This window comes from Microtus ochrogaster, chromosome 4 (assembly GCF_000317375.1).
Source record: "Microtus ochrogaster isolate Prairie Vole_2 chromosome 4, MicOch1.0, whole genome shotgun sequence".
In the NCBI taxonomy this organism is placed as follows: Eukaryota; Metazoa; Chordata; class Mammalia; order Rodentia; family Cricetidae; genus Microtus; species Microtus ochrogaster.
The window spans coordinates 71,172,142-71,187,860 of NC_022011.1; the positions used below are offsets into that span (position 1 = coordinate 71,172,142).

General features: G+C 45.0%; 1 protein-coding gene across 3 annotated transcripts in view; it reads left to right on the forward strand.

The window, feature by feature from the left end:
* The window catches only part of Tanc1 (tetratricopeptide repeat, ankyrin repeat and coiled-coil containing 1), a 222,244-nt gene that overhangs the window by 92,887 nt on the left and 113,638 nt on the right, over positions 1-15,719 (forward strand). For all 3 annotated transcript variants that reach the window (XM_026778563.1, XM_013345955.2, XM_026778564.1), the window contains exon 4: positions 14,769-14,963. In XM_026778563.1, coding sequence (XP_026634364.1) covers positions 14,769-14,963 — 195 coding nt within the window. The remainder of the gene's footprint in view (positions 1-14,768; positions 14,964-15,719) is intronic.

A 15,719-nucleotide genomic window follows, 5' to 3' on the forward strand; every position in this document is an offset into this window, starting at 1 on the left:
ACAGAGCTAGTTCCAGGACAGGCTCGGAAGCCACAGAGAAACCCTGTCTCGAAAAACCAAAAAAAAATTAAATAAATAAAAAAAAATAAAAAAGTAGTTTATATTTTTCTTGATTTTGCTGAAACACCCTTCAGAAAGATTACATTAAATTTATAGTCCTACCAACAGTTTACTAGAAAATGTGTTTATTCAAATCCTTACCAACATTGTAATTAAACAATTTCATTTTTGCCAGTATCAGGAAAGTTGCATTTTAATGTTTTAATTATGATTTTTTAAAAAAAGGTATGAACTTAGCACCTTGTGTGCTCATTAAAGCCACTCTGTCTGGAACTATACTGTGACTGTATAGCTTACCAGCTCCATGAACCTGGACTTAACGTGTTCTATGCTCATTGCTCGCTTATGAGGATTGAATTAATCAATATTATAGAAGTGTTTCAGCTGATGTTTGACACTGTATGTGTTGTCTAGCTTTTTGTCAATAATAAAATTTATTTCTTTATCCTGCTTGTTTGCCTCTTTTCTCATTGGGTTTATTAGCTATTTCGATATTTTAATGAGTGTTTAATCATTGAGAGCTTATCAGCTGAAAGTTTTAAGCAAGGCAAACATGTCTTATGTTTAATTTTTAATTACAATGCCTAGAAAGCTTTATCTAAGTCATCCTTTATATTTGGTTGGATTAAGTGACAGATTCTGTACTGATACTGTAAGTTCAGTGTTAAGTCACTTTTTGAGGCGATGAATTCTATGTCCCTCCTTTGTTCCCAAGAGTGATGCTGATGGGATTTCACCTCTTGGACCCACATCCGCAGTGCCAGGTACGGTTCTGAAGATGAGATCCTTTGTAGGGCTTGCTCCTTCTTAAGCATTCAGCTGTTAACATGGCTGGCTGGGCTCTCTGAACACGAGACCAGGTACTGTTTGGTGTAGGAAGGTTTTGTACTGAAGTGAGTTAAGAGCGCTTTTGTAATGCCTTCAGCCAGGCACTCAGGAGGCTGAAGTAGGATTGCAAGCTGGAGGTCAATCTGGGCTGTGTAGTGAAACTCTGTCTTGGAACACAAACCCAGATAAGGAAACAAAACAAAACAGAACAGTCGTATGACGTGGCCTCTCCGTTTCAAGTTTGAAGGCCTAATAGCTTTCTTAGAACAGCTTACTGTATTTCTTTGAACCTTTACCTTTCTTGCCTATGAAATAAAGGTAATTTGTATCAGATAGCCATTATGAGAGTCAAATACAGTGAATTTTGTTTTAAAATTTCAACATCAGGTGAGATTAGAAGGAACCCCATGTGGCACCTTTGTGAAGAAATACTCATCAGGCACGAAAATAAAGTGTATACATGCAGATATTTAAATATATCATGGGCTTTGATATGCAGATGGGATTTGTTTTTCTTCAGATATTAAAGAAATGAGGAAGTGAACCACAGTTGACCAGGAAGCAGATTCTCTAGAGAAGACATGATGGTCTGTATGAAAAAGTTATTCTTTACCACACACTGTTATACAGTGTGCTGAATGCTTATATTTCCCTGATGTAATGGATAGCTTATAAATGCAGGGTAAGGGCTGGGTTATAACAGTGGTTGAGTGCTTACTGAGCATGCCCAAGGCCCTGGTTAGATTCCTAGATCCACAGAAGGAAAAGGAAGGAAAGCCACTCTGAACTACGTAAAGATGGCATGGTTAAGTCACAAAGGCAAATAGCCCAGTTTCTTTGTCCCGGAAGTGAGTGATCTGGGTGCTTGGGTTCAGTTCCCAGCTCACGCTGCTGAACCTCACTGTCTTCCCCGTTTTGCTTCTGTGAAATGGGGGAGAGTAATCCTGCAGAGCTGATCTGTTGAATATTTAAAGTCAGAATTAAAAACAAATTATCAGGGGAAAAAAGTATATGAATATTGACCACAAACAGACTTGTATTCCCTAAATAATACAGCACGACACCCAATTTACATAGCATTTCCATTGTATTAGGTATTGTCCAACATCTGGCAATGATTTTAAAGAATACAAGAAGATCTATGTAGGTTTTATGCAAGTGCTTTGTCATTTTCCATAAGGGATTTGATCTTCCTAAGATTTTAGTATCCATTGGGGATATTGGAACCAATCCCCTGCCAATACCTAGGGGCAAGTGTTGATTCTTTGAAGAGAAAATGAGTTAAAATCCATATAACACTGCCTGGACCATAGTGAGCATGTTAGAAACATTGGCTCTTGTATTTGATGGGAAGCTCTTTGCTTTTTTTTTCTCTTTCCAGTCTCCATTAGACGTTAGTAACTGGTGGCATCTTGGATGTGTTGTTTCATTAGCTCACTTATTTGTGTGGCCAGCCCGACCCTGGCCACTCCATGTGGTGCAGATCGGGGAAAGAGCTACTTACTAGGCAGTGCCCTTAGCAGAACGCTGCAGGGTCAATTGCTGTAAACAGTCTGGGAAGACACGTGTTCGCTATGAGCTGGAGGAGGGCAGGGGGACTGGGGCCTGGATGCAAGGATTTGAAACAAGAAGCTTCTGTGTCAGCAAAGATGTGTGTGCATTTCAAGGGCTGTGCCCGAGATTCACCACTCACTTTGTATAGGAACAGACTCTAGTGTAACTGATGGGCAATCCTACACCTGGCCGTCTCCTCCACCAGACCTACTCGGTTGTCCCCTTGGAAACGACTGGATGGGGACCACACATCTGTGCCTTGGTGGGAGTTGTTGAGTGGTTGGAGCTGCCCGTGTGCTGCCATTTCTTTCTGTGTCACTGCAGGGACATCCCCAACGAGTTACGCAACATTTGTGTGTGTGTGTGTGTGTGTGTGTGTGTGTGTGTGTGTGTATGTGACTTTGAAAACTCTTCGGCAAAGTATATTCCCCCATTCTACAGCAAAACTGTGTTCTTGGCAGTCCTATAAAGATGAACTTTAAATACAGATACACAAGTACAGAAGTTAAAGGATTCTATTACAAAAGAACGCGGCACACGGTTTGATCAAAGCAATTTGTCAGTGTATTTCATTTGATCGTGTTTGTGCTGATTCTGTGTCAACATTTGCTCACTCACATACTTACACTTACAAGTTAGATACACAGGAAGGAATAGCTAGGGAATAGGATTTTCCTGTGCAACTTGCATGATGTTAGAGGGCTCCTTTCCCAGAGACATGCTCGAAGAGTGGATGAAGCAAATAGCTTGCAATCCATTTCATGTTTTAGAAGTCGTGGTTAGGGTAGAATGTTAATATGGTTAGCTGCTGTGAGACAATGTTGACATTGTTGCTAAGATATGTTATCAGACCTGTCGCTGAGGATGCTGTTTTGGAAACTGAGCAGTGATATGTGTGTGTGTGTGTGTGTGTGTGTGTGTGTGTGAGAGAGAGAGAGAGAGAGAGAGAGAGAGAGACAGAGAGACAGAGATAGAGACAGAGAGAGATGACAGAGCAGACATGGTATGTAGAATACAAAGGACCAAAAAAAAAAAAAAAAAAAACAGTGGTGGCACACACCTTTAATCCCAGCCCTTTGGAAGCAGATGCAGGTAGATTTCTGTGAGCTTGAGGTCAGCCTCAGAGCGAGTTCCAGGACAGCCAGGGCTACACAGTGAAACCCTGTCCCAAGAAACAAAACAAATGTCCAGCACCCAGTAAATGCAAAGCCATTTCATTCTTTCCTCTAGTTCCACACCTCACTATGGGCCTAAAAAGGACCTGGTTAAATAAATTAACATGTACATAGTCAATTTATATGGTCTCTGTCTGGAATAGGAACAGAGTTGGTTATGCTGTGCAGTTTTGAGTATGTGTATTTTAGGGGTGTGTGTATGTATGCAGAGGCCAAACTCAGGTGTTATTTTGTGGGTACCACACAGCTTGGATTCTCTCACAGACTTGGATTATGCTCACAAGGTAGGCCAGGCCAACCAGGTAGTGAGCTCAGGGAGCCTCTTGCCTCTGCCTCTCCAGTGTTGGCTGGGATGGCAAGTGTATCACTATACCCCATGCAGCAAAATTTTTTTTTTTTTAATGTGGATTCTGTGGAGGAATCCTCACAATTGAGAAAAACTTTTTGTTATTTTTGAGAATTTCACATTCTACCTAGAAACTGTGAGCTATCCCCTCTCCCCAAATGTTTGTAGATCCCCTTTTCCCTGTGATGAAAATTTCCTTTTAACTGAAACAGGAGAGATCGCAGCTCCCTATCTCCTCGCTCTTTCTCTTTAGTGAGGCCTGCTGGCACACGGCTTTGCCGTTGGTACTGGTAGAGTTTGGGACTGAGTAGTGAGTGAGGGGGTGGCGTACAGGTTATGGTATTGTTCCAGAAGCCTCTCCCTCCACTTATTTTTTCCACCCCCAAAATGTCACCATGTCCAATGTGACAGAATGTTCCCGATGATTACCATCCAGAGAAACACGACTTGCTAAATGATCTGTGGGTGACAGCATTTCTTAGGCACTGAGCAGTGAGTTCTCCATGCTCGGTACACACTTGGCTTAGGGCATCTGCCGCTTGGGCCAGCGTGCCAGTGTACTGCCGTGGTAGAGTCGTGACTGGAGTCAGGAGCCTGGGTTCTCAGCCGTGGGCAACTCTATGTGCCCTCATCATTTTAAGTGTCTCTTTTAAATGGACTATGATGAATAAATTAATGTATGTAAAATGTTAATGAGGTGTCTGGCACATTGAGTAAGGACTTAATAATGACTACTCGGTTAATCATCCTTACTAGGGGGCTGGCAAGATGGCTTAGCAGTAAAGGTACTTGCTGCCAAGCCTGGTAACCTGAGCTCCATTCCCAGAATCCGCACGACAGAAGGGAGAGAACCGGTACCTGCAAGCTGTCCTCCAGCTGTCCCGCTCCACCCACACACATGCAGTCAGCAAAGGCGGTCATCTTCATTAGTCCAGATACACTCAGTAGACAGAATAGCGTTTATAATTAAGACATAACTGCACATTCCAGCATGTTACTGTGATGCCCCCTTGATGTGAATGTCAGTGAGTTTGGGCTGTAATCTTGGGACTAAAGGAATATTAGTGAGATGGGGGGGAGGGGGTTTAAGATGGATACCTTGTAGGCACTGGCCGTTCCTGGCTATCCTGTTGCTTGGTTTGAGAATACTAATGACATGTGTATGATGTCTGTGACACTGTGCATGAAGAGGGTGAACTTGGGTTTGTGTTTCAGGACATTTGGCATTATGAAAAGAAATCAGTAATTGGTTGAGCTTGGAAGTTGAAGGCAAAGAAATTGAATGAGACAACTGGGCTGTGGTTAATACACGTTAATCCTAGTTGCGGGGGTTGGGGCCAGCCTGGGCTTCATGGGGAGACCCTGTGTCCACATGGGGAAGAAGCCAGTTTAGACCATCACTGTAGAACAATCAGTAGGGAATCGGCCATCCTACGTCAGTAAGACCTCGATATATGGGTTGGGTGTGTTAGCTTAAGGTTGAACCTGTGGATTGAATTTCATAGTGGTTATGATTGGAAGCTTTTGGATATAGAAAAAGGAGGCTTCTTGGTAAGTATTCAGTGGGATCGCTTTACTGAGCAACCCCAGAAGTAAAAAGAGAAGTTTTTACTTCAAGTCTACTTTATAAAATATTCGTGTCCTAAACATTGCCAGAATCCATGTCAAACTAGACACAGCCAAGGAAGAGGGAACCCATCCTTGCCTCTAAGCCTGAGGAACAGCCATCCTCAATGTGTTACTGTGCTTCTTCTTAGGCTTTGCCTGTGTGTTACATTTCACTCTTGTTATACAGCATAGCATGTTACATATACACGCTTAGATGCTTATTCCGTGTGGTTTTTAAAAAAATGCCATAAAAAAATGGCAAACTGTTTCTTTTTCTTTCGTGTAACTTGTTCACTGGCACCAAAACCAGTCTTTGTGCCACTCTGTTGGTGGGGGGCAGCTTTGCCCCTTGTCCCAGCCATGTAGCTGCTAGCTGCTGTTAGCAAGTTCCAGCAGGACAGCTACAGTTATTATTTTAAGAGGCCACCCAGATAGGGTAAGAGGTTCCTTTTCCATTATGGAGTGAAGTAAGTGGTTCAAAGCTACATTTCCCGAGGGTGAAGGAGGTGGGAAGGGGCAGTTGACCAAAGTGCTGGAAGGCGTGGGTCTTGTAGTGCGAACATTATAAAGCCATGGTGTCTCCACTGTCCTGGCTAATTTAGATGCGTCTCTTAAGTAATGTTTCCTTTTTGCCTCCAAAATAATAAATGTACTGTGTGTTTTGAATCTGCGAATATCCCAGAACAGTTTTGATTGCTATGATGTACCATTGAAAACTTTGCTTCAACGCTACAAGACTTGGTCATCCTAGCCCTTCCCTCTCTATATAGCTATTGTTTCGATTTCTGACGTTTGATGATCGAGAGGGCTAAGTGTTGTGAATGGAATCGTGGTTCCTGCAAAGATGTGTCGAAGCCCCCCCCCCCCCAATATAGCACCTGTGAAAATGACCTCGTTTGGAAATACAGTGTTGACAGATGTGATCAGTTTAAAGGTCTTGATTGGATTACGTAGGTTGGTTGTAATTTCAGATGCCCAGGGTTCCTAAGAGAGACTGTGACATCATTGAGTGTGATGTCCATGCCTATATTCTCAGGGCTTGGGAGGCTGAGGCAAGCCTGAGCTACATAGTGAGTTCTAGGCTAGCCTGAACTATGAAGTCAGGACCCTGTCTCAAGCAGACTACCATCGAGAGAGAACACTGTGGATGGATGAAGGCAGGGGTGGAAATGATGAATCTTCAAGCCAAGAAACATCAGAGATGGCTAACGAGAAACAAAGGAAGAAGTATGGACTAGCTGTCCTGGTGAGAGCATGACCCTACCCTCATGCTTTGATTGCAGACTGTTAGGTCCGGGAATACAAGAAATTAACTATGGGTTGTTTGAGCCGCCCCTTTTGTGGTACCTTGTTTCACAGTGTTCTAGGACAGCTCAGCGAACCCAGATCACGCATGGCCGGGTTCCGGTTCTTTGTCGCACCCTCAGTTTCACACACAGACCTTGGTCTATGACAGTCCTTTCTTAAGCTTTCAGAACAAAGTTTTTACCAGATGACACTAGGGCTGGGTCTTCCCCCTAAGGGTGCAGCTTAGGGCCTGATGGGTCCTTTTGTCTCCTTTCCTCCTGACAGAATAGGGTTTGGTTTTAATGACTTAGTCGTGTCTAGGTTTCTCCTGAGCAGCAAGCAGCTTTTGTTTTCCACATTTGTAATCATTTCTCACATAATTAATTTTTTTTTTTTTTTGCCTTGTCTTTCCGTGCCCAGGGGAACCCGTCCTGAGCCTTTGCTTTTTGTCAGTGGTTACTATGAAGGGCTGGTGGATCCTAGTCTGTGTTGCAGGTGAAGTCATCGGAAAGCAAGCAGTGTGAAAGGTGGAGCCCAGCCTAGCTGGTCCGTATCCCACCAGGGTGCCTAGCTGTCCTTGACTGTTGTTCTCAGTTTTCTTTCTCCAAGTCTTCAATGTGGTCACTTTCCTTTCATTGACTAACCGTACGTTCAGCCCCTCAGCACCGATGGTTTTAGGGGAGGCCTGTTGTATAGGGGGAACCTGTTTAATCAAGGTCCAGGAAGTGTTTGTGCTTGGAGACTTGAGGTGGAGCAGCCTCGGTAACTAGAGTGCAGTTAAGCCGCTGGTTGTTGCAATGACAAAGTATCCTCCACGGTGACAAAGTATCCTCCATGGTCTCTGTTGTCGTCTTTTAGATTGCTGGTCTCTCTTGTCTTTTCTAGCCATCTCCTATTTGGGGATACAGTTTCTGCACATGTGAGTTTTTGCCTCTTAGTTTATAGATACTTCACTGGGGTTCTCGGGAGGCTTTGCCTGGTGTAGTTTTACCCCCTTCTATTGCACCTCAACCTGCTCCAACCCCTGGCTTCCCCCTGCCAGTAACAACAAAGATGATCAGGAGCTGGCGCCGAGACAGTCCAGGGTCAGGAAGAAGAAATGCTTGCCACTGGTGATGGCTTTCTGCTGTTCTTCCTCTCTTGTCTCCTGTCCACCTGCCAATGACAGGGTCACCTCTGGGTGATAATCACCCCTCAGATGTCCCCGAGCACGTACCCTGTGGGATGGAACTTCTTTTCTTTCAGCTGCCAAGTTAGATCATAGCAGGTGGCCAGTTTAACCCAAAGACCTTCAAGTGTACACACGGCTCTTTCCTTGGGAGTATAAATGTAAATATTTGCGTCAGGCGTGCACACAGAGCGTCAGCCATAGACAAGGATTAACCTCTGTCCATGCTCCCAGTGGTTTACTTCCCATTTCCAGATGCAGGCATGACTACAAAATGCATATGTCCTTCCAGAGAGCCTCCATCCACAAACAGGTGTGTTTACATGTATATCACACACATAGGGTTGTAGATAAATACTATATAACATATACAAATGTATACACATACAACCCCCCCCCACGAAGCATACATGTTTAAATATAGAAAACTTTTGTACATTATCATTTCTTTCCTTTTCCCTTCCCTTCCATTTCTCTCTCTTTTTTTCCTTCTTCCCATATTGGCCTTGACTTCTGGATTCCCAGCACGTGTATCTTAGATGCTGTCCAGCTTCTTGTTCCAGTGGCAAGAGAAATCCCTGCTACGCCTTGCGTTGCGTTACCCTCTCGGGGAGAGTTTGAAAGCCCATGACTTGAGCTGCAGTAGTTGAAACGGCTTCCCAGACAGCTATAGGCCTCTTCCCTGAACAGACAGAGGAGTTGGAGGCTGCACCCTGATCAGCTGCAGGAACACAAGACCTCGAAAGCTTCAGAACCAGAGAGGTGGCGCAGTCCGCGAGGTCAGGAAGCATCTACGTGCTGCCGAGGAAATGTAGAATAAGGAATTTTGCGAGCGTCCCACAGACCTTTTCTCTGGCTGCTGTGGGTTGCAGCTCTTAGCTGACCCACATCTTCATTCTTCCTCTGGGGCAGACTGGGGTGGGGGTGGGGCTGGACCTGCTCTTCTGTTGTTGCAGGAGCTGCCGGCAGGCATACACCGGAAGAGTTAACGGAAAGGAACCTATTTCGGGTGCTTGATGACTAAACACCTGTGCTTCAGACGTACTTGGTTTGTGTGACAGCAGCGTAAGGTGTGACTGAAAGAAAATGAATGATCAGGAGGCTTGGGCACCTCCCCTGCGGAATGCTCAAGAGTGCTTGGAACTAATTAAGCAGCCGGCACGGAACTGGGAAATAGAGGAGGGAGCAGGCTTCTTCATGGTGGCCTGGGACCACGTGTAGACCTACATACTCTATTTTTGGTGTTCTCTATTAAGTACACCAAGTGACATAATATGGAAAGCATATCTTAGCAGCCTTATGAAATGGGAATGACACCGGGAAGATGGATTCCATGTTTGATGGCCTGAGTCCTGGTGCCCTCGGGGATATCACTTAGTCCTTTCTGGTCCGCAGTGCCCTCATCTGAGAAAAGAACGGGGAAGCGCGACTGCTTGGTAACCTACCAAGGTTGTGATGATGGAATGAGGAGACAGCGTGCACTTGGTGTCTGTCTGGGCACCTGCTAGCACCTTTGGAAGCATTTGCTTTAAATTATGCTTGCGTAGGGTGTGAGAATGGAGGTTTTCCTGACGTCATATATTTTTAAAGCATAGTAGCTCCTGCATGGTGACATAGGGTGGAACTGCCAGTCTGTTTACGTACGTTTTGGGATGAGGTGCTTTTGTGCGTGCAGTTCTATAGCTTGCAATGTGCGGACATTGCTGGCCTCTGTTTAGAAGGCATTTGTGTAATATCTGAAGACAAAAGGATCCACCTGTCTTATCAGCTGGCACTGTCTGGACCCTGGAGTTAGCTGGTTTCTGGTTTCTCTGCTGTTACTGTGGTACTGTTTGCGGATTAGCTATGATAGTGTGAATATGTTTTGGAAAATTGTTGACATGGATCCCGTTATCCTTTCGTTTTGAAAATGTCCACTGGATGCTCAGTAGCTCTGACCAGATGCCAGGAGGACACATGAGACACATGATGCTCTAAACTGCTGCCCACTGCAGAGAAAGCCTTTTACAAGGCTCAGAAACGACACTGCAGAGGAAATTTCTTCCAGCTTGCTGGGTTCCTGTAAACATATGAGTTATGCGATTATAAAAACCTTATGATGGAAAATATGTTTAAAAAACAGTGTGCTCAGAGGCAGGAACCTCTAAGATGCTGTAATACGTTTAATGTCCAAGTTAAACGTATCACCCCAGTCCCATTTTCTGAAGCTGGATATACAGAACATCTTTCTCTTTCTATTTGAAGCTTCCAGCCCTGCTTCCCCAGCCACTTACGTGCACGATAAATGGAAATCTTATTTCCTGCCTCTGTAGACCTATTTACCTGAATGTCTGAGCTCACCCTTGTCTTTCTCAGGGCGACCCTGTCTCAGTCTGCCTGCCTGCCTTCCCTGCCCTGGTTTTTTAAAGCCATCTCTAATCCTACACTCCGTGTGCTCTAATCTGCAGGGTGGACTTCAGCATTCTGTGGCCACCTTTAGCCATTCATCTCCTAGATTCACAGTTTTCCTTCCATTGTGTATTTAAATCCTCACTCGAATTAAGAATAGGGGGAGGAAAGTTAAAATAAAGAGCCATTATCAAAAGCCATTTCCGCCAATTTACAGTGCTTTATTGGATGTCTTTATTCTCTTTGGTGAGTCCATTATCTTCACAAATACAGCTCTCTCTCTCTCTCTCTCTCTCTCTCTCTCTCTGATACTTCTTCTATGTGGATATTTTAATTTTGATTTATTGTAAGCCCAGAAGACCTTATAAATGTCCATTCATCCTTATGCCCTTCCTGATCTTTTATTTTCAGACTTCAGGAAGTCAGTATATTTTAAAATAGGAAAAGAGGTGAGAGAGAGAGAAAATGTCAGAGACTCTGTGTGTGTGTGTGTGTGTGTGTGTGTGTGTGTGTGTGTATCTTACAGAGCCCCTGATACTATTTGGCCCTTTACAGAAAAAGTGTGATTGTCCCTTACATATTTGACTGATTTAGAACGTGTTTTCTTTGAGGCTCTCTATTTTCCCCAGCTTTCTTAAACAAGTGGAATAGTGTGTTAGAATCTGAGCTGGCTGGATGGGAGAAGACTCCAGCTGCTCCCTTTTTTCCTCCCACTTAATGTGGTTCGGTTTCCTGCCCGTGAGAGGTGTGATTGGATCAGGGGCTCTCTGAGACGAACTCACGCTGGTGTTGAAATGCTGAGTTGGAGGGGAGCCTGGTAACATGGCTTGCACTCACTCCCTGGAGTGGATGCCTTTGTCCTGCCCAGCCCGGCCTTTCTGCAGCAGCGACAGGAACAGTGGCTGAAGTGCTTCCTATTACTTAACTGAAGCGAGGAATAAAGTAGGTTGTAGTGAAAACATCGTCTACTCAAGGCCCAGCGAAATGTTCCAGTCATGCTGGGTGTTGTAGTGAAGCATGTTTAATTCTTCTTTTGCCTCTCTAAGCATCTGCTGAGGAATGTTGAATCAACCGGGGTGTAGCAAGCTTTTCCATTGGGACCACCCGCCCACAAACAGTGACAGGGAGACTCCTTATTAATTATGAAACCTCGGCCTCAGCCTAGGCTTGTCCCATCAGCTCGTATAACTTAAATTAACCTGCTTTATTAATTTGCCATGTGGCTTTTTACCGTTCGTTCTGTATGTCTGACTCCTTCCATGTTTTGTTGGCATTTCCTCTGCCCCTCCATTATCTATCTCCTCCTCCTTCCTCTCTCTGGCTGGAAGTCCCACCTGTACTTCCTGCCTCGTGCTTGGCTGTGCAGCTCCTTATTAAACCAATCACAGCAATATATCTTCACACAGTGTACAAATATTTCACAATACAGGAAATGTCTGATGTCTGCTTGCTTAGAGCATGCCCCAACGCTGATGTGTGTGTCCCGACCAGGGTTCTGCTTTTGGCCTCTGGTGTCCTAGGCTTTCTTTGTCCTAAACCTGCTGCCCTGTGCTGCTAAAGTTGTAGGCGCCAGGATGCTGCCCAGCCTCTGAGCAGCTGGATCTCCCACTTGGTGCTTTGTGCCCCCCCTGCACATCCATACGGTTATTCTCTCTGTGCATGCCTTCCTAATGAAAGGAAGCTGGAAGTTTGTTTCTGAAAAACCAAGCAGAACAGCATGTTTGGGGCAGATACTGTCATGAGATGGCCAAGTCAAGCTGAAATGGAAGCACCCCTCCCCCAAGCCCCATCTCTAAGTCCCATTTTTATTGCAGCCTACATAAAATCAAAGAGCTGGGGTCCAGCTGTTCCCGAGGCTGAGGGTCCTCCTGGCTGCGGCTTGCTTTGGAAGCTGTTTCTCACAGACTTGCGGTTAATGAAAATATTTGCTTTGCTTGATACAAACAAAGTTTATGGGCAGAATTTGTGATTAGGAAATGCTTTAAATCTTCTGCCCTCCAGTCCCCCAGTCCCTAATTTCTCTTGTTCTGTGTTAGAGAATTCTAAATGTCTGAGATAAAAACCCTTTTTTTCGGGAACAAGCTTAACTTTTAAGGCTTCTGGTGATGGTGTGTGCCTTTCACCATTTCTCTGTGTTCCCGTTGAAACGAAGGGGTTGGAAGTCCGGGTTTTCATGTGTGTAGGTCAGACATCTTTCAGAGTGAGTAGAGACTATTGCTTATGGCTTGTCAGGCCCTTTCACTGTTTCCAGTCCAAGTCCGTAACTTGGCTAATACATAGGTACCCATGGCTTCAAACACATGGAAAATCAACATTGCCCGGTGTCCCCGTGCCTCTGTAGGGCTGTAACTTCAGTTTCTTGTATGGTCTTGTCTGTTTTCGATTGTACTTGCCTGGACAGCTGACGATCAGGTCTTTGGAGTGTTCTTGTAGGTACTTACAGAACCAAATGGTAGTGGAGACTGGTCATGGAACTCGTTAGGAGCCCGAGAAAGTAACTGTCCTGCTCTCACAAGTCCCTCTACAAGCACACAGCCCTGTCGGGAGATAGTGGTCTGGTTGTCGCTTTGGCTTTTTCATTCATCGGCAATAACAGAGGTGGTAATCTGGGTGCCTCGTGCACTGGCTAGAGACTCAAGAGGTGGCATCTTCAAGAATCCAGGCTGCTTCTCCCGTGTGTACGTAACATTGTAAGTCTGGCAGGTATGTAATATGGATGTTTATGAAGGCGTGATAAGCGAGAGTGTGCAGGTCCCGTGTAGCGGCCTCTACCGTTCATGTGGGCAGTATTAAAGGGCCTCTCCGAACCTATGTTTACCCTCCTCCCTTAGGGCTAGCCTGTCCTGGTCTCCTGCCATGAGTGTTGATGTAATTCCAGTGAGAGCTGTCTAGGAATTGTGCCTTTCTTCCTCTTCTTCAAATGCTAGTCATTTGGGCAGGTAGTGACAAATCATTGTAATGTCCCAAGTCTATTGAGATGCTTCAAGTGTCGCTGGCCAGCTGAGACTGGAGAGACCTTCCCGACTCTGCCAGTCCCCATGGCTTTTCTCCTGACAGCTCTTTGGCTATTGCTTGTGGAAGCGATGCTTGAGCATCATTCTGTGGCAGGGTTAGCACTCCTTCCCCATGGCTACTGACGTGGAAAACAAGCCCAGCAATGCAACATGGATTGATGATGGGTTTCGGTCACATCCCTTTTTGGGCCTCATGCACAAAGATCTGGAAAAAAATGAGTGTCTGCTTGGCTCTACAGCTCTTGGGTTTCACCCCCCTCCTCCCCCCAAATGTAGTACTTGCATTTTCTTCTTTAGCAGAAGCCATGACAAGGACTAGTTGGAGGGCGTTTGTCAGACAGATTTTGCTTATGGAAAACTTGCATGTCTCCTCCTAATTCTGCTGCTGCCCATAATTTAGAACTCTGAAGATGTTTTATAATCTATGGGGTGATGACTCAGCTGCTTCATGGTCTCTACTGAGGGACTGTGACTGGGGGTGGGGTGGCCGAGTAGGGGAGGACAGGAGCAAAGTGTATCATCCGGGACGTACAGACTGGCTGCATCTCTTTCTTGGTTTGTCCTTGCCCTGTTCTGCGCTCCTCATATTCTCTGTACATTGTGATTGCAGCCTCCGTATTTCCGGAGGATCTGCTTCCTCTAAAAGGTTTTAGTTCATAATGATGTGCTATTTTGTTCCCAGGTTTATTTGGGGGTTAGATACTACGGGAACCTCCTCAGTAGATGAGCCCTGTGATGGTTTGGGGTTGGCGAGGATTCAAAATGGTAGAGTAGACGGGATCGGGAAAGAGAAGTATTTCTAGGGAGCGCCGTGAAGCCGTCCGGGTCTTCCATTGGCAGCCTTGTATTGGAGGAATCAGACTGCAGGCTCAGAGTCCAGAGAGCTCCAGAGTAGACGGGATCGGGAAAGAGAAGTATTTCTAGGGAGTGCCATGAAGCCGTCCGGGTCTTCCATTGGCAGCCTTGTATTGGAGGAAGCAGACTGCAGGCTCAGAGTCCGGAGAGCTCCTGGCTTTGGAATCTGCTCCACTAATACAAAAGTACAGGACCTCCTACTCGTAACTGCAGCAGCCAAATCAGAGCGTCTTGTGGATCATGACTTTCTGTAGCGATTGAGCAGAACACAAAGGGCCTCCTGGCCGGGTTTGTTGATGCTTCCGTGGCAAAGCTTGAGTCTCTCCTGTAGGCAACAGATTTCAAGAGTGATAAAGGAAATGATTCAAAAGAAATTCACTATTCTGGTATATGGGAATTGTATTCTAAGAACATAGCTCTTAGGAGTTAAAGTCTCATCAGCTTGTCGTGGATGGTGTAACCTAGATGCCATCTCTCCACTCCAGGTGGTGACTTTGGTTCAGAGACGCCTGCCTTGTCCTCTGGTCACAGCGGTGACTCTCCTGTGAGCGGTCTTCCTACAGCAGAAGACCCCTATCGTGTGAGCTTGGCCAAAGGGGTTTCGATGTCTCTGCCTTCATCACCTCTGCTGCCTCGACAGTCTCACTTGACACAGTCAAGATCAATCAAGAAATCCCCAGGTAAAGAAAAAAACACCCAGTATCTATATACGTTTTATATTGGCTATTAAATATATTTGTTAAATGTAAATAAGGTAAGTGAGTCCCTATAAAAGCCAGGTATGCAGAGTGTGCCTGTAATCCCAACTGGAGCCGAATTGCTTCAGCCAGGGGTTCAGGTCAGCTTGGTCAACATAGTGAGACCTCATCTTAAAAACACACATCTTTTAGGAGAATTTTTTTTTTCCAGTGTTCAAATAACTTCTAGAAGAAGGGGATTTAAAAAGAAAGATATATTTTTAATGTATTTTATGTGTGTGTCTGTGTGGGTATGTGTGTGTGTGAGTTCAGGGTCCCTCGGACCAGAAATTGTTGGATCTCTTGGAGCTAGAGTTAAGGGTGGTTGTGAGCCACCCGACATGGGGAACTGCACTCAGATTCTCTTCAAGAGTAGTAAGTACTCCTAACTGCTGCTGTCCTCGGGAAAAAATGAAAGTATTTCTATCCACCTTTCTGTATAGTTCCACATCCATACATAATGATAAAAAAAGTGCCCAGAATAACCTTTGATAAAGATTCAAGATCTTGATATAAGAACTAACGTTTACCATTGGCTTTCTCAGCTTCTTCCTGGTGAATTGAGGAACACTTTCTTACAAGATGTCTCTAATTTTTTTCCTTCCTTCCTTTCCTTCCTTTTCCCTTCCTTCCTTTCCTTCCCTTCCCTTCCCTTTTTCCCTTCCCTTCCCTTCCCTTCCCTTCCCTTCCCTTCCCTTC